This window comes from Rhinolophus sinicus, chromosome 13, assembly GCF_057876585.1.
Source record: "Rhinolophus sinicus isolate RSI-liver-muscle chromosome 13, RSI-T2T, whole genome shotgun sequence".
NCBI lineage: Eukaryota > Metazoa > Chordata > Mammalia > Chiroptera > Rhinolophidae > Rhinolophus > Rhinolophus sinicus.
This window is the reverse complement of record NC_142513.1, coordinates 965,410-992,874: the sequence shown is the minus strand read 5'-3', so window position 1 is coordinate 992,874 and position 27,465 is coordinate 965,410. Positions and strand designations below refer to the sequence as shown.

At 57.7% G+C, this 27,465-nt stretch overlaps 1 protein-coding gene across 1 annotated transcript; it reads left to right on the top strand.

Annotated features, from left to right (window-relative positions):
• The first annotated feature begins 299 nt into the window (after positions 1-299).
• On the top strand, positions 300-27,279 carry NTSR1 (neurotensin receptor 1). Its single transcript, XM_019753357.3, has 4 exons — positions 300-1,499; positions 23,765-23,966; positions 25,436-25,526; positions 27,006-27,279. Exons 1-4 carry the CDS (start codon positions 795-797, stop codon positions 27,250-27,252), a joined length of 1,245 nt encoding a protein of 414 aa, XP_019608916.3. The 5' UTR covers positions 300-794; the 3' UTR covers positions 27,253-27,279.
• Positions 27,280-27,465: the final 186 nt, after the last annotated feature.

Here is a 27,465-nt window from a genome sequence, read left to right as displayed (position 1 = left end):
AAGTGGGCACCCCAGGAGGGGTGGCTCAGCCATCCCAGCGGGAAGCCCCGCATTGCCCCCTCTCCCCCGCTGAGCGATCTGGTGTAGCAGAGGGGGAGGGGAGGCAGCTCCCTTCCTGGGGGCGGGAAAGTTGAGAATACAAGGAAAAGAGGGCGTGCTGCCTGGGGAAGGATGCCTGGGAAGAGCCGATATCCCGGGCGCACCCGCTGGAACTCCGGTTTCCTGGGGCGCTCACCCCAGCCCGGATTGCCTCGGAGCACGCGGGGGGCGACCGCCAGCCCTGCACCCGGGTGGGGCGGGGACAATGGCTGGGGCCGCCTCCTCCCCCCTCCAGCGCCCCCCACGGCTGGGCACGCCCGCCGCCAGCTCAGCAGAGGCGCGGAGCCCCGGAGGGCGCGGGCGTGGGGGGAGGTGTGCCGGGCGGGAGTGCGCGGAGAGCGCGAGGGTGACAGTGAGCGCGCGGGGCAGCTGTGCTTGCGCTCCGCTGGCGCCACAGGCTGGCCCGGTAGCCACAGCCGGCCGGAGGGGCCAGGAACCACCAGGTGTGGAGATCCGAGGAAGCCGGGGCCATCGCGGAGCCTAGAGCCCCGAGTCCGGAGCAGGAGGGAACCGCGAGACCCAGACGAGCACAAGCCCGGAGAGCTCGGGGGTGGCGAGGTCTGGGTCGGGCACTTCGTGCTGGAAGGCGTGCCCCCTCCCCTCGCTCTCTCGCGCCCTCCCCTCGGGTTTCTTCTACCGGGCTTCCTGCCTCGGAGGCGCTGGACAGACCGCGGACCTGCACAAGCGCGCCCACCATGAGCCTCAATAGCTCAGCGCGCGCTCCCCAGAGCGCCCGCGCCGTCCCGCTGCCCCCATCAGGGCTGGAGGCAGCTCTCCTGCCCCCGGGCTTCCGCAATGGCTCAGGCAACGCATCCGAGCCCATCTCCACTGCGCTCAGCAGTGACCTGGACGTGAACACGGACATCTACTCCAAGGCGCTGGTGACAGCCATGTACCTGGCACTGTTCATAGTAGGCACGGTGGGCAACGCGGTGACGGCGTTCACGCTAGCGCGCAAGAAGTCGCTGCAGCACCTGCAGAGCACGGTGCACTACCACCTGGGCAGCCTGGCGCTGTCCGACCTGCTCATCCTGCTGCTCGCCATGCCGGTGGAGCTGTACAACTTCATATGGGTGCATCACCCCTGGGCCTTCGGCGACGCCGCCTGCCGCGGCTACTACTTCCTCCGAGACGCCTGCACCTATGCCACAGCCCTCAACGTGGCCAGCCTGAGCTTGGAGCGCTACCTGGCCATCTGCCACCCCTTCAAGGCCAAGACCCTCATGTCTCGCAGTCGCACCAAGAAGTTCATCGGCGCCATTTGGCTCGCTGCCGGCCTGCTGGCAGTGCCCATGCTGTTCACCATGGGCCAGCAGAACCGCAGCGCCGATGGCCAGCATCCCGGCGGCCTGGTGTGCACACCCGTCGTGGGCACTGCCACCATCAAGGTGGTCATCCAGGTGAGCAGCCGCAGCTGGGGGAGAGGGCTGCAGAGAAACGGGGGTCTCACCTGGGGGCAAGGTTGGCAGGCACACCCTCAGGAAAGCCTGAGCAAGTCTGTCTCCTTCACCCCAAAAGTAGTTACCCATCTGTGTACCCTCAGGATACAGGGAGCAGGAGAAACGCCAACAAGAAATTTTACTCCTGGGAAGCTGGGAAGAGGGTGGGGGGACGGGACGGGGCCTCGGGAGCAGCCTGACCCCCCTTCTTCCCACCTTCCACTCCATGCTTGCCAGGTCTCAGCCCCCATATCTCGTCCCCTCCTTCTATCAATGGGGGCAGGAACCTCAGATCATGACCTCCCTGGGGGGCCATGGATGGGCCTCTGCTGTGTCCAGATTCCCTGAGATATCAGGTAACTTGCGTGCTGGTACCGGCCTCTTCCTAGAAAGAGTCCCTTTCATCAGCTTTTCAGAAAGCATTGTGTCCCCACAAGACTAGGTTTGCCTCCTCTGCAGCAGGTGCCCCCAGACTGCTCCCCAGTGCGTCCTGGCTGCCCTGCCCCTGCCCACACTTGGCAGATGGAGCTGAGTCTGATGCTTGGCTCAGCCTTGGTTTCCCCATCTGTGACATGGGGCAATCATAGCCCCGACCTCAGCAGACAGAACCTTCCAGAGAGAGCTGTGGGGAGCGCTGGCCTGGCTCCTGGTGCCGAGGAGAGCTTGGTGGCACTGTCATTGTTGGTGGTGACGATGTTGTTTCTGTTGCAAGACCCTGCGGTGTTGGGCGTGGTGGCAGCTGGGAGCCTGTGTGCGGTGGACGACACAGGCTGAGTAGCCAGCCGCCTCTGCGGGGCTGAGTGAAGCACTAGGAGAGGCCAGGCGGGAGCCCACCCTGGGAGTCGGTTTGGAGGAGGCAGCCTGGCCAGGTGGAGAATCCGACCCTGGGCAGAATGCTTGTCAGGCAGGGGCCACCAGACAGGGGCATCCACAGGGGGAGTTCTGACAGAAATGAGACTTTTGTTGTTGTTGTTATTTAAATTATTTCTTTTTCAGTTACAATTGACATTCAGTGTTATTTGATATTAATTTCAGGTGTACCGCCTGGTGGTTAGTCTTATATAATGTATGTAGAAGTGCCACTTTGAATGGCATCATGACCCTAGGACGTGGGTAGCCATGGCAGGGCAGGGAAGGCCAGGGACAGAGGGCCTGGGGGGTGGGAGGAGGGGCCAGAGCAGCCGCTGCCCCTGTCTGGCTGCCCCCTCACTGCTGAGCCACAACAACCTCACAGAACAACCGCCCCCTATGGCTGCATCAGAAGCGCAGTGGGACAGTGTGCAGGGCAGGGAGTCCGCAGAGTATGGGTCTGCACGTCCATCCCTTGGCTGTGGCCACGTGGGCAGAATTAAGCTGCGGGGCTCACCTGCACTGAGCACTGTGGCTACAGGTGCCCCTGCGCGGAGAGCCACCCCTTTCGGAGCAGCCACACATAGCGGGGGGATGAGTCACAGGCATGGCTGCCACCGCGGCCATCTTCCCTGCGCTAGAGGCAGACAGAGCCGGGAACAGCGGGAATCACCTTTCCGCTTCCTTCTCGTCCCCAATCGCCTGTCTTCGACCAGCGCTGCCCAGGGGCCTCTTCTGGCCCACGTTGTGGATTTGGGAGGCAGCAGCCATGTCACCTGCCTTCGAAGGTATGACGTGGCAGGTTCAGGTCTGCAACTCGCTGCCCACACAGGAGATGCCTCCACTCAGGCCCCCGAGGGCGTGGCCAGAAGCCGTCTGGGTTTGCGATCAGCAAAAACAACAGAGCAGGGGGAGTGCAGCCTCACGCCCCCAAAGCGCCCTCTCTCACTCCTGTGGCCCCCGGTCGGTCCCACGGAATGGACATGTGACCCTCATACCCCCCCTTCCCAAAGAGCCGTTCCTCTGAGTCCTCAAGCTGGAGGCTGTGGCAGCCACAGCCTGGGGCGGTCCTGGCCGTCCGTCCACTCAGCGACAGTCTGTTGAATGTGGACTGCCGGCTGGCCCAACCTCGGCACCTGTGTTTGCCACATACTTGCAGGCTGCCCGATGCCCTCAGAAAACGGAGCTTCCATTTTTCTGTAAAGGCCTCTGTGTGCTTGGGAGCGAGTGATGGGCTGTTTATAAGAGACGCTCGTCCATGTGTTGCTGACAGCTCCCAGGGGCTCCTGGGGTCCCACACACCACCATTCCTTACAGGGACATGGCCTTGGCCCGCCGCCTTCCTCTCTCTCTTCTGCTTAGCCAGCTGCCATCGCAGGAGAGATTTCCCCAGGGGTTATGCTCCCCACTCAGGCTTCCTGGCAACTTGGCAGGTCTGGGCAAATGTCCACTGTTTTTAAAGTGACATCTGGCCAGAGAGGGGCTAGAAGCCTGCGTCCATGTGTCTCTGTCTTGTCCACCATGTTTGGAGGTTTTGGCCAATCAAAATGGCCCCTTTCCACCACAGGCCCTCTCCCAGCCTCCACATCTGTGAGAGCCTGTTCTGGGCACTTGCAGACAGTTCGTTCATGTTTAGAAATGAGGTGGTTTGGTGATAAGATTTCGGAGCAACTTTGAATACTCACTGTGTATACGGGCGGGGGCTGGGGGGCCAACAACAGGCTGAGCAGAGCTCTGGGGAGGGCAGGGTCGTCTTGAGGCCAGCAACGTCCCGGACCCCGGGCCGGTCTCTCCTCTAACCCCAGTCCTCCCAAACAGAGAGTCAGTCACAGAGATGATTCAGGAGTGGAAGACACTGTTAGGAGCCCCTTTGAGAAGCAAGGTGCCTCCACCGTCACTCAGGCGGCTCCCTGAGGTGGCAGCTGACCACACGTGACCCTGCCTGCGTGGGCTGACGTTGAGCCATGTTTGGTCTCCTGCAGTTCAGGCCGTGCCCCTGCTCTGACTTTGGGTGTGAGGTGGGTCCTGCTGTCACAGGCTGGGCATCACTGGCTTCAGGTGGGGCAGGGCCTGTGTCTCAGTGACTGTCCACTGAGCACCGTGTGCAGCAGGGAGCTGAGACCCGCAGGGAAAGAGACCTGGGGAGAGTTAGTCCCCTCAGAATGGACTGGGCCAAGGGCTCGGCCAGGCTCCTTTCTTCCCAGGGCGCCTCCCTCAGTCCCCCCAGGACTCAGCCCCAGACATGCTGCCTGCCCCACCCTGACACAGCGGGAGCCCATGAGACGCCGGCTGAGGGCTCTGTGTCATCACGTTATTATTGCCATTTTTCAGGACCCAGGGGTCTCACAGCAGGTCTCTCCTGGGGGCTCCCTGCAGCATTGTTTGCTTTCGCAGAAATCCTCTTTCATGTTTAGTGCTAACAGAAGTGCTCCTGGCTGCGGGGGCCAGTGGGGGGGGTGCCCCTCTCCCCGGGGCAGCCGCATCGTGCAGGAGGTGTCTGTGTCCCGTGCCCACCTGCTCATTCTCCATGGGCATGTCAGCCCAAGGCAGCATTGTGAACACCAGGCCGTCAAAGGCTGATGTGATTCCACAGAGACAGAGGCAGCCAAGACCTGTCTCCACAAAGTGGGAGAAAATTGGTTCCCATGAAATCAGGCCATCGATGTTTCTCTCAGTGTTTCTGTCCTGTGCCACTTGCTGTGGCCAGAGACGTCCTCCCCATTCACTAATTCATTCTCAGCCTTCACCTGCCCATGAACCAGGGGCTCAATAATCATAGCCCCCTCAGCCTCGGTGATGCTGTCCTTCATGGGTGAAGTTTGACGGGTCACAGGGTCCCCACAGAAGTAACATAATATTGGGGATATGTGGTGACACCAAAGTGAACACCCGAAACCAGTGCCATCACTCCAGGCACTGAGAGCACAGCACCCAGCCCAGAACGTGGACCGTCTATCCCATCCCTTAGTCCCCTAATTGAGGGACATTCTAAAATCAGCTGGCCTGCACTCACCACGTGCCCAGGTCAGGAGGGGCCGAGACAGGCTGTGCTGAAGGAGACCCGGAGACACGGCCACTGCTCACAGTGCCTGCTCACGATTGGTCCCTGGAGCGGAAGGGAGTTGCTGTAAAGACTGTTGCTGCCACAGTCGCTGAACTCTGACGCGGTCCAATGTGAGATGATGCTGCTGGGTCAGAGTGAAGTTTGGTGTCTGGGTTTTGAGACCTGCACTGAAGTTAGGGAAGAGCACGCACTGTCCGAGGCTCGGGCGGCGCCCAGGGCAGTGAGAGGCCCAGCGACCCCGTGAGGGGTTCATTCCCAGGAGACATTCATGAGCTCGGGGACAGCAGCCCAGAGCTGTTCTCATCACAGAGCTCAGTCTCAGCTCTGGGACAGGACTCGGGCTGATGGGTTGTGACCGGCTCGGGAAGGCCAGGCCAGGTGGGGCCTGTGAGGGGATGTCAGACCTGTGCACACGTGGGGCGGGGCTCGTTCTCTCCACCAGAGAAACTGGAGCCAAACTTCCCCCCTGGTACCTAGTGGTTTGTGTTAGGAGGGGGACAGGAGTCTCTACCTTTCTTTCTTCTATTGTGGGAAAATACGGTAACATGAAGTTTAGCATTTTAACTGTCTTTAAGTGTGACCTGCACCACCATCCATCTCTAGGGCTTTCCATCATCACCAGAGGGGAGGCAGGGGGACCTGGAGCAGTCTGTTCTATGTCCTCAGTTCACTTGTTTAGACACGCCCCTTTGTGTTTGTTCTTGTAATGGCTACTCTCAGCTGTCGGCTTGCGTCCTTAAGTTATCGAAGACCTGTGAGAGCTCGCGCAGTTCTTGGTCACACCTGACGCTTCCCACTTCTCACAGTTCACTCAGACGTCTCTTCACTGACTGCTTTCTTTCTTATCAAGGGGTCCCATTTTCCTATTGCTTTGCATCTAGTAATTTTTATTTATACTGGACATCGTAAGTGACACATTGAAGAAACTGTGGATTCTGGTTACCGTCCTTCAAAGAGTGTTGATTCTTGTTTCAGCAGTTGCAGACTTGAACTTGTGCACACTCGCCTTTATGCCTCATTAGTGCAGCTTGTAACTTGGGAGAACTCAAATCCACACTCAGTCTCCTCGGCAGGTTTCATCAGCTTGTCTTGGGCTTACTTAGGGCAAGTCTAGAGTAAGCTTTCCCCCAGGGCATGGTCCTCATCCTAAGGTGTGGGCTTGCCGGCATCTCAGTAGGATCCTCGATGTGGATGAGGCCTCGCCTCTCCAGCTCTGCCTGACTGCCAGCCACCCTCCCAAAAGCCTTTCAAGGTTGGGTCTGTGCACACACCCCTGCCAGCCCAGAACCCATAGGAGAGCCCCTCACATGCTTCTGAAGACCCCCCACCATGCAGGTGTCCATCTTCAGTGCCTTACTCTGCAGATTCAAGCCACTTCTGCAGCCCCAATCTCTGGTTTCTATCTCCTTAGCTGGAATAGCCACGCTCTGCTCAGACCCCAGCTCTTACCATCACCATCAGGAAAATGTCCCCAAGAAGAGAAGTGGGGCTCACCTCATGAGTTTTCCCTGCTCTCAGGGACCACAGTCTTGCACTGCGGCTTATCCAGTGTCTATAAATAATCACCTGATACACTGTACAATTTTATGGTTGTTCCTGACAGAAGAGCTAGTCCAGTACCCCCAGTGGAAGTCTTCCGTGGAGTTTAAACACTGCCTACTTTCAAAACTATCTGAGGCAGTTTATGATAGAAGACTTCGGTTCAAAGGAATTGTTAAAACAATGTTGCAAAAGAAAACATAACAAGAAACATAGTTATCCCAGAAACAAAGTTGAAGGTAACCATTGTATTTGAGTAAACTTACAGAGGCTTATGAAAAAGAGCAACATTATTTGTACTTAAACATTTTTAGCTCATTGTCTGTTAAAAGGTGAACTTATTGTAAATTTCAATAACTCTCCCTTGACATATTTAAAGGTTAAGAGCATTCTTCAGAGTTTTGTGGTCTTTTAACTCCTGAATGGTTCTTCTATTTAAAAAACCCTCCACTTCCAGCCTCCTGGGTTTCGGGGCTGTGTGGGAATAATCCAAGTTTAGGAATTATTCAATTGTAACTGCTCACAGCAGGATGGGGTGCTGTTATCCGGGGCAGAATTTCCCAGTTGTTTGGCAGGACCGCAAAGCCTCCAGCTCGTGAGGGTCAGGAGGGAGTGAAAAGGCATCGGGGTTGTGTCATTTGGGAGCCCCATGGGTCAGACCATCCAGCACATGCTGGTCTAGAGCCAAAATCAAGGTTGTGCTCGGTGTAAGTCAGTGTGCTCTGGCCCTTCGCCCAGCAGGATGTGCATAGTCGGAAGCGGCTGTCGAGGGTCACGATTTATTCCCCGGGATGAGGGAGAAACAGTCACACTGGCACTGACCCCGGACCTGGGCTCACCTGCCATTCCTGTGGCCACCGGCCTCTCCTGAGAACCCTTCCATGAAGGGAGCACCAAGTGGGGGCAGGGTCGTTCCAGCCCAGGGACCCTCTTGGACACACAGCCTGGAGACCTCCCTCTGGATTGTCGTCATTCTGGGGCGCCCCGTGACATTGCCCCTTTATTTCCCCCTTCAGCGATGCACCTGGGGGAGGCAGGGCCAAGCCACGGAGAAGCCCTTGGACTTCTGATGAAAGCTCTCTGGTGGCCTCCAGGTGACCTGTCCGTCTCCCCATGACAGCAGCTCAGGAGCAAGGCACCAGTGTCCAGGGCAAGAGGCAGGAAAGGAGAACCCGTGAGCCAAGGCTCAAGTCGTTGTGCCCCCCGGCCCCCGCCCCACAAACTCGCCTGCAGACCAGACGCAATGATTACACAGCTTGTTTAAAGACGCCGTCTAATGTATTAAAAATACCTGCATTTGAATCAGATCTGTGATCTCCTGAGAAGATCTCTTTCTGAGAAGACACTCAGAAAGCTTCTGTTTAAAACCACCAGGGCGAGTGCTCATGTTTTGAAAATGCTGGGACCTGAAACACCTTTTGTGCTTCTGCCTGTCATGAAAGCCACAGAAAGGCTGCAGGTCTCCCAAGCCAGTGGATGCACAAGTGTCCTGGGGCCACCAGAACAAAGCCACACCGGCTGCTCCAAACAACAGAAATCATTTCTTGCACAAATCTGAACACCTGAAGGCCAAGATAAAGGCTCCGCAGGGCTGCGCTCCCTTCAGAGGCTCCGGGGGAAGCTCCTTCCTGCCCCTTCCAGCTTCTGGTGGCCCCAGGCATCCCTTGGCTTGTGACTGCATCACCCCAACCTCTGCCTCCATCTTCACATGGTCTTCCTCTCTGTGTCTGAGTCCCTCCTCTTCTGTCTCTTCTAAGGACACCAGATATTGGATTTACCCCCCCCACCCCCGCCCCAATCCAGGATGATCTCATCGTGAGATTCTTAACTGTGTCCACAAACACTTCTTTTCAACCGAGAGGGTGAGGGTGCCAGGCAGCAAAGCCAGGCCAAGGGTTGCCCGCGTGCTCGGTCCACCGTGGGGTGCCTGTGCCGGAGCTCCCCGGCCTCAGCACCGGAGGGCGCCGGGCAGCTCTACCTGGAGCCCTGAAATCCCTGTCCACCCACCGCCTGGCCCCAGCGTGTCCCAAAGTGCCCGAGATCTTCCACCCTATCCCAGCCCCAGGGCTTCACCTGACGGGCCTCAGGGTCTCTGGCCTGGGACCTGCCACATCCCACCCCCACCGAGACTTGCCAGGTCAGCAGCCCAGGAGCTGCAATCACTGGCAACCCGCCCCAGCCCAAGGGGGAGTGTGTGCGGTTGGCGTTTAAAGTATTTAGAGCCAAAACGATTCCAACCCTTGCTGAGTTTCAGTGGAATCCTCCCCCGACTTTTTAAACTAATTCAGAAAATAGATGGATCAGCTCTCCCCCTCCCCATATGCTCCCTGAAATGGCGTTCTGGGGTCACGCAGTGAGGGAGTCACAATTAAACCCAAGCACCAACGTGCCAGGAATCAGACACAGACAGATCTCCAGGGAGGCTCCAGTTTCCAGTAACCAGTAGCCAGGGCCACAGCTGTCTGGGAACTTCCGCTGCCACTGCCAATAAATTAAACTCGCCGTCGTTTCTCCTGCCCTGGAGACATGGCTGCTGTGAACGAGCAGAGCCCAGGAAACGAGCAGTGCCAGAAGACAGGCCCCGTGGGACCCCTCGCCTGAGAGGCGGGTCCGGGACCCGAACGCTCTGAACGGGTACGGGCTGGTCCCCAGGCCAGTGCTTCGCGGATATGGACGGTTGTCTTCATCACTCTGCTGATCTGCGGTCAAGCTGTGCCGTTGTCCACAAACAGCGGGCGCCTGCGGCACAAAAGCCGGATGCCTGCTCGGCCCTCAAGGCTGACGGTGGCTGCAGGTGCGAGGAGCTGCTCATGACCCAGTGTCTCTGCCTGGAATGTCGTACGGTGCAGAGTGGGGCTGCTTGTAAGCCCCGTGGCTGTGCCTGCATTCGTCCCTCTGCGTCTGGACAGGGAACTGGCTACACTGACGGGCTGGGGGTGGCTGTGGTGCTGGCAAGAGAACCTGCAAGAAGGAGAGGCTGAGCCTCACCTGTGATCGCTGATCCTACAGGCTCCAGGTGCCTCTGGCATCGCAGAGACCATCTCATCCGCGCAGGAAACGTTCGCTCTGTGAAACCGGCTCAGTCACACCGGTACCCAGTCAGGTGCAGGGCCTCTGGCTGCACCCCATGGCCCCAGATTGTCACTGTGGGCTCTTTGCAGTGACCCTGCGCTCTCCCCAGCCAGCTCGGCACAGCCCCCAACCCCATCTCCATGCAGGGGGAGCAGCAGGGGAGGTGGGGAGACAGGATCCTGCAAGGCCCAGCACAGAGTTTGCTGGGGAACAGGTGGTCCAAGTGCTGGAGTGCAACGTGGCGTGAACAGCTTGCCTCTGCCATCGAAAATAAACAAGGCTGTCAGCACCTCAAACCGCGTCTTCCCTTGGAGACAGAGCCCATCCAGCAGGCGGGTCGGGAGCCAACTTCTGTGCTCTGCGAGGCTGCTGGCGTGCACAAAAGTGGCTCTGCTCAGTGTCCCTGGCCACGGGCAGAGGACCCCTGCTGCTGCCCATCGTGCTGGGTGTGGTTCGTGGGTGTGGTGTGCCTCAGGGAGCCCACAGCCTCATCCCCCTCCCAGGGGATGTCCCAGAGCCAGATAAGGGAGCCCTGGGGCTGTGTCTGAGCCCACACAGCCACCTGGGGTTAAAACAAGCAGGCCAATCAAAGGGAAGGTGTGAGTGGCCCGCTCCCTCCTCCCCACGTCCACCCTGTGTTCCCTGACCCAGCTTCTCTCCTGCCCTTCCTCAGCCTCTGTCCTGGCCTGTTGAGGTCACAGTAGGGTGGCCCAGGCTGACATCTGGGTGACAGGCCTCTGGCAGCTGGCAGTTTCCAGGTTCCAGAAGGTTCAGTGAGAAGCTACCATGCGCATTGTTCAGAATTGTCACATCACTGCAGAGAGGCCTGGCACCCCAGTCTGGCTGTATGTGTCCTGGGAGCCACAGAAAGAACCCAGCTGAGTATCACGCAGTATGAATATTCATGTCAGCATTGGACTTGCAAATTCAAGTGATTTAAATGTCGTAAACTCTGTGAAGGACTTTTTCAGGAGGTTTGTCAGAGAAAATGAATCTTGATTACCAGTCCTAACAGAGAAGCAGCCTCCTCAGTCCTGGCAAGGCCCCCTGAGGCCCCAAGTCACAGCTCTGGGGGGACAAAAACTAACACTAACTGGGGTGGGGGGGTGGGCGTTGATCCCTCCTGAAGCAGTTGAGTGGCCTGCACACCTTCCTCCCCTCGGGGCTGTAAGTACCTCCTGGTGCAGGGACCCTGCTGGTGGCCCCCCCACGTGGAGTCAGTCCCACATCTCTTCCAGCTTTCTAGGTTGAGAAGTTCTAGAAAGCTTGGCTGCAATTGACTTGCTCAAGGCTGTCCCACCTGATTTGCAGGGTGGGCAGCCTCAGAGGGCAGGGTGTGCTAGTCTGGCTTCTTGGCATGGAGAGATGGAAGGGAGCGGGCGGGGACATCACCCACACAAGGAACCATTACAGTGATGAGCTGTGCGATTAATATATTAACTCAGTGAAGCGTTGTGACAGCTGACGTGATTGCTCAGCCACTGACTGTGACCCCTCACAGCCTCCCTCTGGGCCCAGGTCCCCATCTATGGGTGAGGAGACGAGGCTCTGAGGCTGCGGTTGGAGAGGCCCCTGCTCAGCCTGGGGGCCGTGGGACCCGGTCTGTGGACATCGAGTCTGTACCATCCCCTGCCCAGCCTCCCGTCCCGAGCCTCAGCTCCCGCAGGTCACACAGGTCACACTCTGGTCCATTTTAGAGGCTCAAAGGGAGATGGGGGCAAGAGAAGAGGGTGCCCTCCCTGGAGCGAGCTGCAGGCCCTCACACTCATGAAGTCTTCAGTGTACTCTGCTCACTCACGCTCTGGTGCAGGTGGGTGCTTCACGGGGGCACAGAGAAGCCAGGTGCAGTTTCTGGAAGGCGTGGCCCCAGATGGAGGCTGTCCTGGGGGCCCCTGACGTCCTCACCATGTCCCCAGGGGGCCTTCCTGCCCCACCATTCTTACAAAGGGGCTCCATTTTTAATACAACTATTTTCTTGGGTCGTTTCAATTGAATAAGTCGTCCTTGACCTTGTGCAAATTCTGGGTGTGACCTGGGGGCTGGGAGCTGCCCCTCTCTCCTCTGCTGACCAGAGGTGGGGCCAGGAGAGTGCCGGTGCCAATGTGCCCACCTAATGCCACCCGCGTGGGGCCGTGGGGTGGACGCCACCTGGAAGCCGCCAGGGCCACTCTGTCCAGGGCGGGGGCCAGTCTGAATCGTGAGAGGCTTTTGGGTGAAATACCCGTGACGCCAGAGCATCCGTGTGAAAGGAAGAATGGGCAACATCTCGCTAAAACTTTCATACGGCTTGCACGTTGACATGATGGTATTTTGAATACATTGAGTTAAAGAAAATATATTATTGAAATTATTATCACCTGTTGGGACTTTTGTAATGTAGCTGCTGGAAATTTTTAGATCCCCTGTACGGCTGGCGCGCTATTTCCGTTGGGTTGTACTGGCCTGGACTCCGCCTCCAGGGGAAGAGGGTGGGTCCCTGTCTGACACGTGGAATTCCATGCATGCTTTGTGCCGTCTCCCAGAGTCTGTCCCGACTTCGCCGGGTCGGGGCACCCCCATGTTGGGTCAGCCCAGCCTTCCCTTTGCCAGCTGTTATGGTCTGAATGTCGGTGTCCCCCCAAATGCATATGTTGGAACCTAACCCCCACTGTGATGATGGTAGGAAGTGGGGCCTTTGGGAGGTAAGGACCCAAGCAGGTGGCCGTGTGAAATGGGAAGAGGCCCCACAGAACCCGTCCCCACGGGCACGCAGCCTCCAGAGCTGTGAGAATTAGTTTTCCGTTGTTTGTAATCCCCTCCAGCCATGACACTTTGTTACATCAGCCCAAGGGAACACGGCAGCCATTTGTTCACTCGGGCAGCATTTGAGTGACAGTGGGGTGCAGGCTCTGTCCCCAGACAGTGAACTGTGGGTGGCAGTGGGGGTAGCAACCAGGAGAACAAACGTACCTGTCCTAAACAGCCATGTGCCAACTGTAGGGAAAGTGGGGGCCCTGCTCCACCCTCTCCCTGGCGCTCAGCTGACACCTGGCCCGCTGGGCCCACACCTGGCCTGCTGGGCCCAGGCAGAGGGGCAGCACTGGAAACTCAAGGGGGCCAGCACGCCTGCCTCATCGCGCCAGAGAGGTCAGCCTGTCCCCACGCGGTCCGCGTCCACCTGTCCACCTGGAGCTCCCAACGGGCCCAGCTCCCCGGCCAGCCCCAGCACAGCTTTCAAATTGCCGTAATTGCAGCAGGCGGAAGAGGTGGGGCCCTGGCAGGGAGAGAATGAATGCCTCATTTGCTTCCCTCAAAGGCTGGTGGCGGTTCAGCTAGATTACCGCTGTCATCAACAAAACCTCCACAAAACCCTGACGTTCTAGGCTTGAAGCACTCCGTGTCTAACAAACGAACCAATTATGTCTTTGTGGCAAACTATTATTATGAGGGAGATTAAATCCTTTCCGTGGGTGGGGGAATGGTGCAGACAATGTGGCCTGGGCCAGGCGAAATGCCTGGCCCCGGGGAGTGGCCTCCAGAGCCATGGGGACGAGGCTACCCGCTCCCTCAGGTGCAGTGGGGACAGAGTCTCAGACAGCAGTTTCTAGGCTCTCGGCCTCACGTGGAAAGGTGCTGGCTCAGTTATTAGATGACCATCAGCTGTAACCAGTCAGCCATTAGCCACTAACATAACTGCTGCGGCTACGCTAGGGGGGTGATTGGTGGGTTGGCAGAGAAGCGGTGGCGGCCAGCAAGTGCCGTTAGCAGGATTACATTGTGGATCGTGCGGGTCCCACTTCCTGTGTCTTGCCCGGCCACCAGTGAGACTGGGGTGCAGGAAGACCCCATGTTGGGGTACTGGCGGAGGTTTGCTTTTGTGTCTCCACCAGCTGCCGTCGAGAATGTAGCGCTGTGACTCCCCTATGCATAGCTCTGTGGGTGTTCCTTTTTGGCCTCACCAGATCCTGCGTTCTTGTGCGAGGAGTGGGAGCTGAGTCCCTGCATGACAGTGCACAGCCACTGGGAGCCACCTCTGTCCCTTGGCAGCTCTGACAACACCAGACTGGGGCTCGCAAACACTAGACAGGCCTTTCTCAGTTCCAGAGGCCGGACGGCCAAGAGCAGGGTACCAGCAGCTCCCGTTCACAGTGGGCGTCTTCTCAGGTGGGCAATGGCTGAGGGCGCTCTCTGGGGTCTCGTTAGGAGGACACCGATCCCATCAATGGGGGCTCCACCCTCGTGACCTAATCACCTCCCAGGGGTCCCGCCTCCTGACACTGTCACACGGGGAGTTAGGATTCAGCGTAGAAATTCTGGGGCCCAGACATTCAGTCCATAGCAGAGTCACTCCCCTCCGTCTCATGTGAGGAGTGGCCGCCTCCTAAGGTCACACAGAAAATAAGAGGTGAGAGAGAGCGCCCAGGGACGTTGGCTGTTTATCTCCGTCTCAGCAAAGTCAGCAGACAAAGCCAGGTCACCATGAGTGGGGACAGTGAGTGGGCACAGCGGGAGGCCGCCCTCAGTGAGCCTGGGTGACGCAGCCAGGCTGCTCGCTCCTTCAACAGAGCGTCCAGGGGCTGCAGGAAGCCCCGGGCGGCGTGTGACAACAACAGGGGACAAACGGGCCTCTGTGTGCCCTCAGCCTGTCAGGCGTGCATCACCTACCTCCATGGAAAATGGAGGCAGCGGGTTCTTGTCCTGTCCCCCCACGACTCCCACATCTGTGCGGAGAGGTGGCATTTGTCCAGACGTGGCAGGGAGGGCAGCTGGGAGGACGCCTGTGCTGCAGTGAGCTCCAAAAGTCCAGGGAAGTGGAATGTGTCACTTTCCATTAATGCTGTGCCCATAACCGTGAGTGCTTATGGCGGTGGGGGTGCCAGCTGGGGCGGCTCAGAGGAAATTGTGGAAATTAGGGGGCAGGTGCCTCCAGGAAGATGGGCCTGCACCACAGGGGAAAGCGTCTCTGCTCAGGACGTTTCCACGGGAAAGAGACCCACATTGTTGGAGGAAAGATAGAAGGAAGGACCTCAGACCTGGGGGGTCATTAGCTCATTAGCAGCAAAGACACCTGTTGGAGGTTTATCTAAACAGGAGTTGGCGTCTCGGTGATGGGCCCACAGGGCACCAACCACCACGCACGGCTCCGGGGCCCTGAGAGCCTGGGAGCCAGCTGGGGTCGTCCTCGGGCGTCACTCTCGCCGCACGTCCACCGACCCCAGCTCTGCCCCAGCCCCCCACTCCCTCCCAACCTTCCACTGTGTCCACTCTGTCCGGCCCGTGGGCACCACCCTGATGCAGGCTGCCATCACCTGCTTCACTCCCTCCTCCTGCTTCCACCACCTGTCCCCTGCCTGGCCGGCCCCCACTCGTGAGGTCTCATGTGCCCCCCTCCTGTCTCCAGCCCCTGGGGGCCTCTTCTCCCTCGGGTCTCTGCCCAAAGGTCCGTCCTACGGAAAATGGCTCCTTGTTCCCACAGCCTGCGTCTCCTGCCCACCTCTGTGTCGTATGTGTTTACGTGTCCTCCACACTCAGCTTGGTCTACATGCAGAGGCCTCACATACAGCAGGTGGTCAATAAAAGCTTGTGAAGTTTCGACAAGGGGAGCCTGGGTGCGTGGGACATTCAGAGAATGGAGGATGGGCCCGCAGGCCCAGGACAGGTGGGAAGACAGAAGAGAGGCTGCAGCCACTAAGAGCTGGGAACTTTCCAAGAAGAGATGCAGTCTTCCCGCTCAAGCCTGTGGCTCCCAGGCTGGGAAGAAGCCGGCTGCCCCTGGGCCGTCTCCAGGGCCTGACTCCTGGGGACGGGGTGGGGTTGGGGAGGGGACGACAGCCTGGTTCCCTGAGTTCCCACAAGAGCTAAGACGGGCTAGTGAAGCTCAGTGACTGGAGAAACATAAAAAATGTTGGCAGTCTCTGGGCGCCATCTCTAGAGGGCAGGCTCCCCTCAAAGCCAGTCAGCCCACTACTGGCTCCCACAGACTCCAAATGTCAGCATTGCCAGGCACCCAGGCCCACACGGCCTGAGTCTGCCCAGGCAAGGGGCGCAAACACCAGAGCCAGGAGCACGTCCAGGCTGGTCCTTGTGCACGGAGGCTGCCTGCCTCCCGAGGGGCAGGGTCTTCAAGGTGGACCAGCCCACCCTTTACAGGCAGGAAACAGGCCCAGTGTGAGAAGGTGCCGTGCTCAGGTCGCTTGGCAAGACCCAAATGCTGGCCTGACTTGTCCTTCACTCCAGGTCTAGAAATCCAGGCCCTTCACCCACAGCGATTCGTCCGCCCCATGCATGTGCGTGGGCAACAGCGGCCTGCAGTCCACTGGGCCCACACCACGTGGGGGCCCATCGCAAAGAGGCGGCCTGTAAAGGAGACGGGGTGAGAGGGACCACGTGGAACTGGCCCCTCGGGAAGGAGAGAAGATTGACATGGTGTGGGGTGGGGGGGACGTGTTTTGGGACAATGCCAGTCCCTCTTGCTTTGTTGATTGACTTTGTCCTAAGAGAGAACTGCCAGCCAGGCTCACGTGCACAGTGGGAGCTGAGTTGGGGGAGGGGGGCACAGGGCACTGCGTCGTTTCTATGGTTGAGCTTGCTTCTAATCACAGATGCTGTGGGGAGGAAGTCCCAGGAGGGGACCTCGTTAAGCCCAGAGCACATGGTCCCCTCCAAGCCCAGGGGCTGGTCAGGTTAGGAAGAAACAGCCAAACGCTGGCTGAGCTGGGGTGCGAGCCTCCATCGGGGCCCTGGGGGGTGGGGCTGCTCCCAGCCCTCCTCCCTCACATCAGCCACTGGGCTCTGGATCCAGCATAATCAGGTTTTACCAAAAGCGGGGACAGGGTGCTAATTCTATTGAAAGGAGCCAAGACGCGGGCTGCAGAGCCAGACGTCCACGTCCCGGGAGCACGGGGACCAGCTCTGCCAGCGGACGGTAATTCGTCATCGGGAAGGAGCAGGACATTTGCTAAACTGCCCATGCAATTACATGGCAGGAAAACACTGAAATTGGGGGGCTGGAAATTCAGCTGCCTGCGATGATGGGAACATGGAGGACACACGGCAGCCGGCCACGCCCAGGGAGACCTGTGCCCAGGCCAAGCGTGGCTTTGGCTGCAGCTAGGGTCAGGGCTCTTTTCCAAACACGCTTTCTGAAACAGCATCAGTGCCTGCTTGGAACTCTCACCCACCAGCACAGCGTGTCCCAGACTTGCAAGAGTTCACCGTCCCACAGCTGAGGGGTTTGCACAACTCCCCAGAAATCTGCTCCCAGCACCTGCGTGGCCCCTAAGGGTCCTGATCAGGACCAGGTCCTCAAGTTTTCCTGGCGTGGAGCAGAGAACGTTCTTTGATGGCTTGACTGCCGTCAAGGGCACATGTGAAGCCTCCGGAACACTCTGTGCTGAGTGAGTTGGCACCACTTTTAATCCCTCAGAGTCAAATTTGTGCCCTGCACCTTAGAAAAACACAAACAAAAGGCTTAGCGAACCCGATCGAGTCGGCTCGTTTGCGTAGTGGGGTGAGCAGCAGCCAGTTCTCACACACTGGGAGCCACCTGTGAGACAGACTTTGTCACGAGGAAGAAGCGGGCACTGTCACAGTGTGAGGTGTGAGTGGGACAAGAGTTGGGACATCTCATGTGGGCCTGGGTCTCTGTATGTTAGGTGACCACTACGGCGTCTTCCTGCCCAAATCCTGTCGGGCACAGGGGTGGGGGCCGTGCCCCGGGGTCAGACCTCCACCCACATGCTCACTGCTCTGCCACCTGTCCTTGTCAAGGATTTTTAAAGCCCCATTTGTTGCTACTTAGCATACGTCCCACTGATTTGAACATTCTCGTGGGCTTTTTAGCCAACAGATATTTGAAAACAGGCCTCAGCCCACACTCTGGCTGCCTGCTGCATGCTGCCGACGGTTTCGATGCAGTTTTGAGACATGCAGCATGACCAAACAGGAGCTCACCACCCGGCTGCTGAGCCTGGAGCAGCTAGCAAGACCCCCACCCGAACTCATGGCCAAGGCCAGACCCCAGGGCCTGTCCTGTGTGCTGCCAAGGGGCGGGGTCCCCTCCAGCCCCTCCACAAGGACACTTCCCCTGGCACAGGTGGAGGAGGCAGGCATGTTGGGAAGGCCATTTCCCTAATCTAATTGAGGGTCTCCCAGCAGCCTGGCTGGTGCCAGCACTGCAGCGCAGCCTGGAGTACACAGGATGTGGCTCCAGAGGGGCTTCTGTTCCTCCACGTTCACTCTCAGACTGTGGCCTCTGTGGCTCCAGCCCCCAGAAGGGAAAGGCTCCCTCATACAGGGCCTGGGTGGTGGTGGGGGCGGTGGCTCCTGCACCGGTTGCAGGCTGTCCACCTGCCCCTCATCAGAGGACGGGAAAAGTCTAGGAACGGGGTGGAGAGTTCCTGATGGCCCCTGCCCCTGGATGGCATGGGGAGCCCCACCCCAGGTCCCTGCCCACCTCAGGTTTGTCCTACCGGGTCCTTCCTCACTCAAGACCCACCCCACCAAGGTGCCCCTTCAGCTTCACTGGTCACTGTCCGTGGTGCTGATACCCAAGGCTGCTGGGGTCTGAGCACCCTCTCTACTGAGTCTCCTGAGACTGGTTCAGCCTCCCCCAGAGATCCAAACCAGAGGAGCAGGGGTGCCAGGGCAGAACGGAGGGGAGAGCAAAGAAAGGAGATAGACAGAGGTTCAGCCCTGAGAGGCCACCGAGGAGCCATGGCTTCTGGACTAGAAGTTATTCTCAAAAATTGGCAGTTGCCCCCAAAAAGTGTTCCCTCTGGGAAGCTAGGGGTGGGCACGCGCCCTGAGAAGCTTTGCGGATGAGGACGAGGTCCTTGCCCTTGTCTGGCTCTCGCCTGTGCTCTGTGCACACTCCTTCCGTTCTTCTGCTTCCTGCCAGTAGACCGGCCCTGTGACGTTTGAAACGAGCACTCCGCTGTGGGTCAGACTGGCCTGGGCTCATGGCTGGGTCTGTGAGTTTTCTTATATGAAGTGAGGACGCCAACAGCTTCTACCTCATGGAGTTAACGTGTGTATTCAATGAAGTGACACACAGAGTGCTGCGCGTGGCATCTGGCTCACGGAAAGCACTCTGTTAACAGCTAAAGGCTGTGCACCAACTGAAAAGTGGGAGTTAGAGGCACTCAACTGCCCTTTTTTATAATTGAGCCAAAATCTGTGTATTATTGCTGCCTGGTAGTGGGCCGGACTGTTGGGAAAGGCTGAGACCTGTGGCCAGGCGCAGCTCAGCTCAGCCCTGACCTGCAAACCGTCCATCGAGTGAGGACCCCCCCTTTCAGGCACTAAAGAAGCCCCACATATCCCCTCCAGGTCACATACCTCGTCCTGTCTCCTGGTCCTCCATGTGCAGCTCAGAAACACCGGCATTTCCGGGAGGTGTGCAACTCCCCTCTGAGCCACACATTGACTTCTCGGACATTCGGGTCTGTGGTCAGAGCTCACCCACAGAGCAGCATGCCACTCAGAGCTGGTCTGTCCTATTGTCCAGACATTTGTCCACTGTGGACTGTGTGTGTTCTGCTGGGTGGCAGACCTTTGAATTCTGGGTCCCAGCAGCATCTAGGGCTGGTCATCTGCTGGGGGAATCCCTTGCCAGGCCAGCTGAGGGGCTCCCAGCGGTTGCTACACAGGAGGGTTTGTACAGGAAGCTGTTTATCTCAGATGCCGTTTTACGAAGCCGGTGGATTTTACAAACACCCTAAGTGGTATTTTGTACCTTCTCACTCACCGCGGGCGGTTGTGGAGCTGGGAAGTCATGGGAGTCGGGGGCGGGGGGGTGTCTCTTTACCTAAACACAATGGGATTAATTCGAGCAGAATGGCCCGGCACAAAACCAGTGATTGTTCTTCAGAAGAAAGGTAGAACGGGGCAGCAATCCCCTGGCTGACCGGTGGCCCAGGGGTTCGGCCAGGCTGTTTCTGAGTTCGGCCCCGTCACCTCCCAGGCCCAGCACACCTGTTTGCAGGCACGGCATAGTTCCCGGGGTCAGCCCTCCCCTCCAGGCAGAACTGCTGCCCATCCAGCTGCCCCTAAACACTCACTTCCTTATTATTTAATCATTCCATTCTGTCTTCTTCACAAGAGACCTGGGGGTGGGGCGCGTAGTCCTAGGAACATTTGGAGGGCAAGACAGGAATTTTTCCCAGGGCTGAAAGAATTTATTTTCCATCATTACATTTTATAGCAAAATTTTACAGCAATACCTGAACTACATTTTTTTAAAATCCCAACAGTGTAATACATATAGTGAAAAGTCAAACTTCCGTGGTTTCTTCTAGTAGTCTTTTCTTTTCTTTTTTTAACTTTTATTTATTTTAAATGTGTTTTTCCAGGACCCATCAGCTCCAAGTCAAGTAGTAGCAGTCTCAATCTAGTTGTGGAGGGCACAGCTCACAGCGGCCCATGCGGGGATCGAACCGGCGACCCTGTTGTTACAAGCATCGCGCGCTAACCACTAAGCGAACCGGTCATCCTCTTCTAGTTGCCTTATGGCTTTTGTTTCTATGTTTTCATCTTTGCTCTATCTGAATATTTTTGGTGTGAGATCTCTGTGAGTTAGGGTACAAGTTCCAGGAATTAATTCAGGTTGTCGTAAGGAGAAAAAAGGAATATTTATTTTGCTCAAGAAAAACTAAGGTCAGGAGTGGTGGCTGCAGGCATAACTGGATCCAGGAGCCAAAACAATGTCATGGTACATTGGACCAACGCGACTGGTGCAGGATGACACGTGGGGCCTGCGTTTGTCCAATGAGGGCCCACCCAGACCTTTTCAAATGTGCTGATTGGCCAGGTCTGGAGAGGAGATGGGTGGAGAGGTGGCCGGTTCCTAGGAGGCACAGGGGAGGTCCCTGGATGCTGGACGGCAGAGACAGAGGGTTGCGGGTCCAGCCTCCTGGCTTTGCAGCAGTCACCACCTTCTCCCCTGGTTTAGGTGCCATCTTCACTACTTATAAAGGCATTTCTGGATTCTCTCCCATCAAACTGCTCTCGTTAAAGTCTCTCTTCAGGCACTCCAGTAGCTGCGAAGGCTGATGTCTCCTTGTCCCCATATTGACCTGTCACTCTGCCTTTCCAGAACTTCCCTGGCTATTCCTGGATTAGTGTTTTTCCATTTGAATTTTAGAATCAGGCGGTCTATTCCCGAGTCGCTCCATGTTTTATTGGGACAAACGCATAGACCAGGCATAGCCTCTCCGAGTCTGGGCTCTCTGTCTCGGGGGCCCTGGCTTCCTCTCCGCCAAGCCTCTTCCCTCCTGGGGTCACATTAGCAGGACTTCCCAGAGATGTTGCACATGGTTCATCGGATGTATTCCTCTTTGCTTGTTGCCAGCGTGGGGGATGGGCTGCTTCCCTGTTCCCAGAGGCAGGGGGTAGAGTACAGGAAAAGGGGTGCAGGCTGAGCTGTGAGCCTTGTCAAGAGAAGGTTACCCCGAGAGTCAGCCGGCACCCCCAGCACCCACCCAATCCAGACTGTGTCTCAGTCTCCAGGCTGGAGGGCTGGGGGGAGTCAGGGGGAAGGCACCTCCCCCTCTGGAAGCCAGCACTGGCCGGAGCCTTGTCTCCAGGCCCAGGGTTCCAGTGTCTGGGCAGGCAGGCCTGCAGGGCTGGGGCCCCCTCTGCCTGCACCCAGGACCTCAGGATCAAGGATCTGGATTTTTTCTAGCTGGGGGAGCCACTGGGGTCCTTGGGCAGACCTCACAGCCCCACAGGCCAGGCTCTGGCCCATGGCTTGCGGCCCCTGCTCGGCCCCAAAAGTAGCTATTTTTGCTGCCTGCACTCAGCGAGGTGTGGTATTTTAAATGTTTTGACATTTAAAATCTGTGTTGGATACATTCGTTCTGTTTAAATAATACCTGGTTGTGGTGACTCACAGGGAATCAGTTTGTCTTCTGGGCCCAGGCCCGGTGTCCCCTTGTGCCCCCATCCAGCCCCCAGCCTGGCTGGGAGCCCCAGAAACCTTCCCAGAGCTGCCCCTCGGCCACATCAGCACCTCACTGTCCTGTGGAAAGTGGACTCCAAATGGAAAGCAAAGAAGGGGGATGCCCCCAGCCTCTGGACCTGGACCCTAGCCTGGCAGGCGCAGGACACAGGGTGCCTGGCAGGGGCGGCTCCCAGGAACCATGAGGGTGAGCAATGCGTGATGGGTGCTGGGGCCGGCCAGCAAGCAAACACCTGTCTTCCCAAGGGACTGGGTGGCCCTCTCTGGTGTTTGTCCTCTAGTTTATCAGAACCTTGTTCCAATGGAGCTAGAGACAAGCTGAAGCCGTGCCTCCTGGAAGGCCTCGAGTCCTCCCGACTGGGGCCGGTGTACCATGGCAGTGGGCAGGACACACGCCCCACTGGAAACAGGCCCTGGAGTGACCCCGCCGCATTCTGGAAGCTCTGGCACTGCTGGGAGGCTGTCTGGTGTCGGTGGCCACTGCCCGCCTTCACAGCACAGAGCTATGGTTGTCCTCACCTGGTGACAGCGTCACGGCCACATTATTGATGCCTCAGCACAGGACCCTCAGCTCTGCTCTCAGGGCTGTGGGAAAATCCGGAAGAGGAGGCAGCAGGAGGGGCAGGCTGGAGCCCAGGGGACCCCAAGTGCAGACACCCTGGGAGGGCCCAGGCTGTAGGCAGTGCAGACAATCTCTCCAGGTGCAACCAAAAGCTGCCCTGAATCTGAAGTTCAAAATGAGCATTAAGAGCAGCTGAGCGGGGACCAGGCGGACCAGCTGCCCCATCCCCATCACTGGGGTGCGAGCTGCAGGTGCTGACTAGCGAGGGCCCCAGCACACGCCTTGATGAGAAGAGCGGTTAAGAAAGAATGAAAAGTCACCATGTCTGTGACCCACTCAAGGTGGTTGTTCCACAGCCCAAGAGGTAATGCTGGTCGTACGAGCAGCAACGTGGGAGTCCTATCAGGGCCACGTGCAACCTGGCTGGTTCCCACGGGCTCATGTCTGCTCACCGCTCAGCCATCCACCGACGCGGTTCTGTTCCCATCGTGAGCCGTGCCATCCCCAGGACGAGGCCTGGCCGCCCCTTCCAGAAGCCCACAGCTGCTGGGCTGAGCAGGAGCAAAGGCTGGTCTCAGCCTGGTGCCATCGAAGGTCAAGTCCAGGTGCAACCACTTCTGAGCTGGTGACTTGGGCAAGCCCCTTGGCCTCTCCGAGACTCGGTTTCCCCAGATGCAGAATAACGTGGAATGAGAGGGGCCAATAAGAAGCACCTTTCAATGCTTCAAGAGGCAGTTGGGGGGCGTGGAGGGGGGAATGGTCTTCTGTTTGTTTCCAAATGTGAACTCACTGCAAACAGAGTGAAGGATGCAGGGCTCAGCCGTCCTAGAGAGAGATCAGGGGGGTGGCCATGCATTCAGGGGCCGCATCCATGGACGCTCTGTATCCAGGCCTGGGAACAGAGAGCCTGGCTGCTAGCCACAGGCAGACACCCCAGACTCTGCTGCCTACACAGCGTCTACCGGCTGGACCCTGTGCAGACGGCTCCCCAAGGTGCCGGAGAGTCTTCCAACCTCATCTGAGCAGGGCCAGGGCAGCAGATGTTGATTCAAGGCTGGAGACGGGCGCCTGTGTCTGCCGGCCACCGCTATAGACCGAGCGCCTCCTGCACTCTGGGCCCTGGGCCCCCAGCCAGCGGGGCAGGAGCCCAACGGTGTCCCTGCACACGGGTCTGACGAGGGGCCCTTCTCCATGTCTCACAGATCAACACCTTCATGTCATTCGTGTTTCCCATGGTGGTCGTCTCCGTCCTGAACACCATCATCGCCAACAAGCTGACCGTCATGGTCCGCCAGGCGGCCGAGCAGGGCCCGGTGTGCACCGTTGGGGACCAGCACAGCTCGTTCAATATGTCCCTCGAGCCTGGCAGGGTCCAGGCCCTGCGTCACGGAGTCCGGGTTTTACGTACGTAACTGCTGGGCCCTCTGAGGGGAGGAGGACGGCCAGGGGCCAGCAAAGCAGAGAACCCTGCTGCATTCATTCATTCACCCATCCAGTCGTGGTTCACTCACTCACGCACCCATCCATCCTCGCATGCACTCACTCATTCACTCATCTATTCCTTGACTTATTCGCTCGTCCATCCACTCACCCACCCCACGAGTCTCCTGAGCACCGGCTCTGGCTCACACAGCTTGCTCACAAAGCCAGAAGCAGCAGAGCTAGGATCACCCCTACATCCCACTGGGAGCATAGGCTCCACCAGAGGAAGCAAACGCACATCACACACGTTCAGACATGGACGAGCACAGAGAACGTAAAGCCATGTGACTGGATCTGGCAACGGCCATACTGTTTTCCACAGCGGCTGCACCATTTCACGTTCCCACCCACAGTGTATAAAGTCGTTGATTTCTCCCCAACCTCATCGGTGTTGTTTGTTTCTCTGGATAGCGGCCGTCCTGGTGGGTGTGAGGTGGTATCTTTGTAGTTTTAATCTGCATTTCCCTGGTGATCAGTGATGGTGAGCGTCTTTCCATGGGCTTATTGGCCATTTGTCTGTCTTCTTTGGTGAAGTGTCTGTTTGAGTCCTTTGTTGCCTGTTTTTGAAGTGAGCTTTTTGTTTTGTTGTTGAGTTTCAGTTCTCTATATTCTGGATATTAATCCATTATCAAGTATGTGATTTTCAAATATTTTCTCCCATTCTGTGGGTTGCCTTTTTATTCTGGTGTGTTATTGACGCACAAATTTTAAAAATTTTTATAAAGTCCAGGTTGTTTGTCTAATTTTTTCTTTTAGTGCCTGTGCCTTTGGTAATATATCTAAGAAGTCATTGCCAAATCCAATGTCATGAAGCTTTTGTCCTATGTTTTCTTCTAAGTTTATAGGATTAGATCTTACATTTAGGTGCTTGATCATTGAGTTAATTTTTGCATATTTTGTATAATTTTTGTATGCCAGAAGGGTCCAGTTTCATTTGCATGTGGATGTCCAGTTGTCCTTGCACCATTTGTTGAAAAGACTGTCCTTTCCCCATTGAATGGTCTTGGCACCTGGTCAATACCATCTGACTCTGTATGAGAGGGTGGATTTCTGGGTCTTCTATTCTGTTCCATTGATCTGTGTGTCTGTCTTCCTGCCAGCACCATGCTGTTTTGATTAGCTTTGTAGTAAGTTTTGAAATCAGGAAGTTGAGTCCTCCAGCTTTGTTCTTCTTTCTCAAGATTGTTTTGGCTATTTGGGGCCCCTTGAAATTCCATATGAATTTTAGGATGGGGTTTTTTACCAAAAAATGTCATCAGGATTTTGATAGGAAGTGCATTGAGTATGTGGGTCACGTTGGGTGGAATTGACATCTTAACAGCGTTAAGTCTTCCAGTCGCGGCCACGGGCCGTCTCCCCTCCCTCCTCTGAGGCCCGTGTCTCTGTGCCAGGCGCTGTGGTCATCGCCTTCGTGGTCTGCTGGCTGCCCTACCACGTGCGGCGCCTCATGTTCTGCTACATTTCAGATGAGCAATGGACCCCGTGAGTACTGGGGGGCTGGCATGGAGGGCGTGAGGCTCCTACGGTGCTGGGGCTGCCCCTCAAAACAGGTGGGTGTGGGAGGCGGGAGCCCGGAGAGGGGCAGCTCAGGGCAGGGCTGTGTGCAGGTCAGGTGTCCCCCAGAGGGCCCTCCGGGGCAGCGGTGACTGGGCTGGGAAAGAAGGATTCCATGTAGGAACAGACACTGGGAAGCTGCTCGGTAGGGGACAGGTGGCAGCAGGAAAGGAAAGCAGGACCTAGGAGAGTCCATGCTGACGCAGGTTAGAGACATCCAGAGATCGACGAGGAAGGCCTGGCTCTGTTGGATGTGGGAGGAGAGGTGGCAGCTGGAGGGTCCCCTAGACCACCCTGGGCTGGAGAAGTAGCTAGGAGGACACCCAGGACTTAGAGCCACACCCATGCGGTGATGCATTGCAAAGGACACACCCCAAAATCCTAAAAGGGAAAAGCGTGCGGCGGAGTCTGGGAGACCAGGCGCAAGCTTCCAGAACCCTCCCCAGCTAACTCCCCCAGAACGTCGCACCCCAGGAAGCTTGCCTGAGACCCGGCACCCAGGCTTTTTCTCCTGGGGGCCAGTCCCGTGGGCGCCCCTCCCTGGCAGGCACCCAGTTCTAGACTCCCAGAGGGAAGCATGCGCTCAGTACAAACCACGTTGTTTGCAGGCAGTTTAGGCCCAGGGAGCCCCTCCTCCCAGGGGGGGGGGGGACCCCCGAAATGCACGTTCCCAGATGGGTGAGGCAGCCTCGCCAGCAGGCCTCCTGAGACGGCAGCCTCAGGCCCACCGTGTGAGCTCTTCCTCACTTCAGGGCTGCCAGCTCCAAGGTTCACGGGTTTTCAAAGTGATGAGGAAAGTTGAGGACAAATCTAGGACAGATGAGAAGTTATAGAGAGCAGAGCACAGCCCCAGATACAGGGTTGCTGAGACTGGGCTGCCTGGTGCTGATGTGAGCTGCCTGAGAGGGGTGAGATCCCTGTGGGTGGAGGCAAACAAGCCAGGGCAAGATGCATAGCTGTCCTGCACGCTTGGTGGGGGACCCTGGCTGTTCAGTTGAGGCCAGGGACTAGCCAAGCCCTGCAGCCCTGGGGGCTGCGATTCTGCTCACGGAGGGGCAAGCAGGGTGCTTCAGGGAGACGTGAGGATGGGGGAGGTGGCGGGGGGGCCATGCCCTGCCAGGAGGGCAGCCCCTTGTAACTCAGCCCTGCTGACCGGAGCCAGACGGGAGCAATCAGGACTTCCAACTTCTCAAGAGAAGCCAGAACCTGGCATTTGGGATGAAATGTCTTCAGGTCCAAAATGTATGAGTAGTTTGTAAAGTGTCCCGAGCCAGCATGTGTGCCGGCAGCTGTGGGCGTGGTCCGAGCGCCCTGTCCCGCCCCCCGGCAGCCGTGGGCGTGGTCTGAGCGCCCTGTCCCGCCCCCCGGCAGCCGTGGGCGTGGTCTGAGAGCCCTGTCCCGCCCCAGGTTCCTCTACGACTTCTACCACTACTTCTACATGCTGACCAACGCCCTCTTCTACGTGAGTTCCACCATCAACCCCATTCTGTACAACCTCGTGTCTGCCAACTTCCGCCAGGTCTTCCTGTCCACCCTGGCCTGTCTCTGTCCCCTGTGGGGGCGCAGGAGGAGCAGGCCTGCCTTGTCGAGGAAGAGCAACAGCATGTCCAGCAACCACACCTCCAGCAATGTCACCAAGGAAACACTGTATTAGGGCTGGGCCAGGCAGGGGACTGCAGTGCCAGGGAGGGGGCCGGAGGGGGCCAGGAGGAGGATGGGTGGAGGCTGGGAGGGGGCAGGGGGAGCTGGGAGGGGGCAGGGGGAGCTGGGAGGGGATGGGGGAGGCTGGGAGGGGCTAGAAGGAGTCTGGGTGGGGCTAAGAGTCTGGGTAGAGGTTGGGAGGGACAGGGAGGAGGCTGGGAGGGGC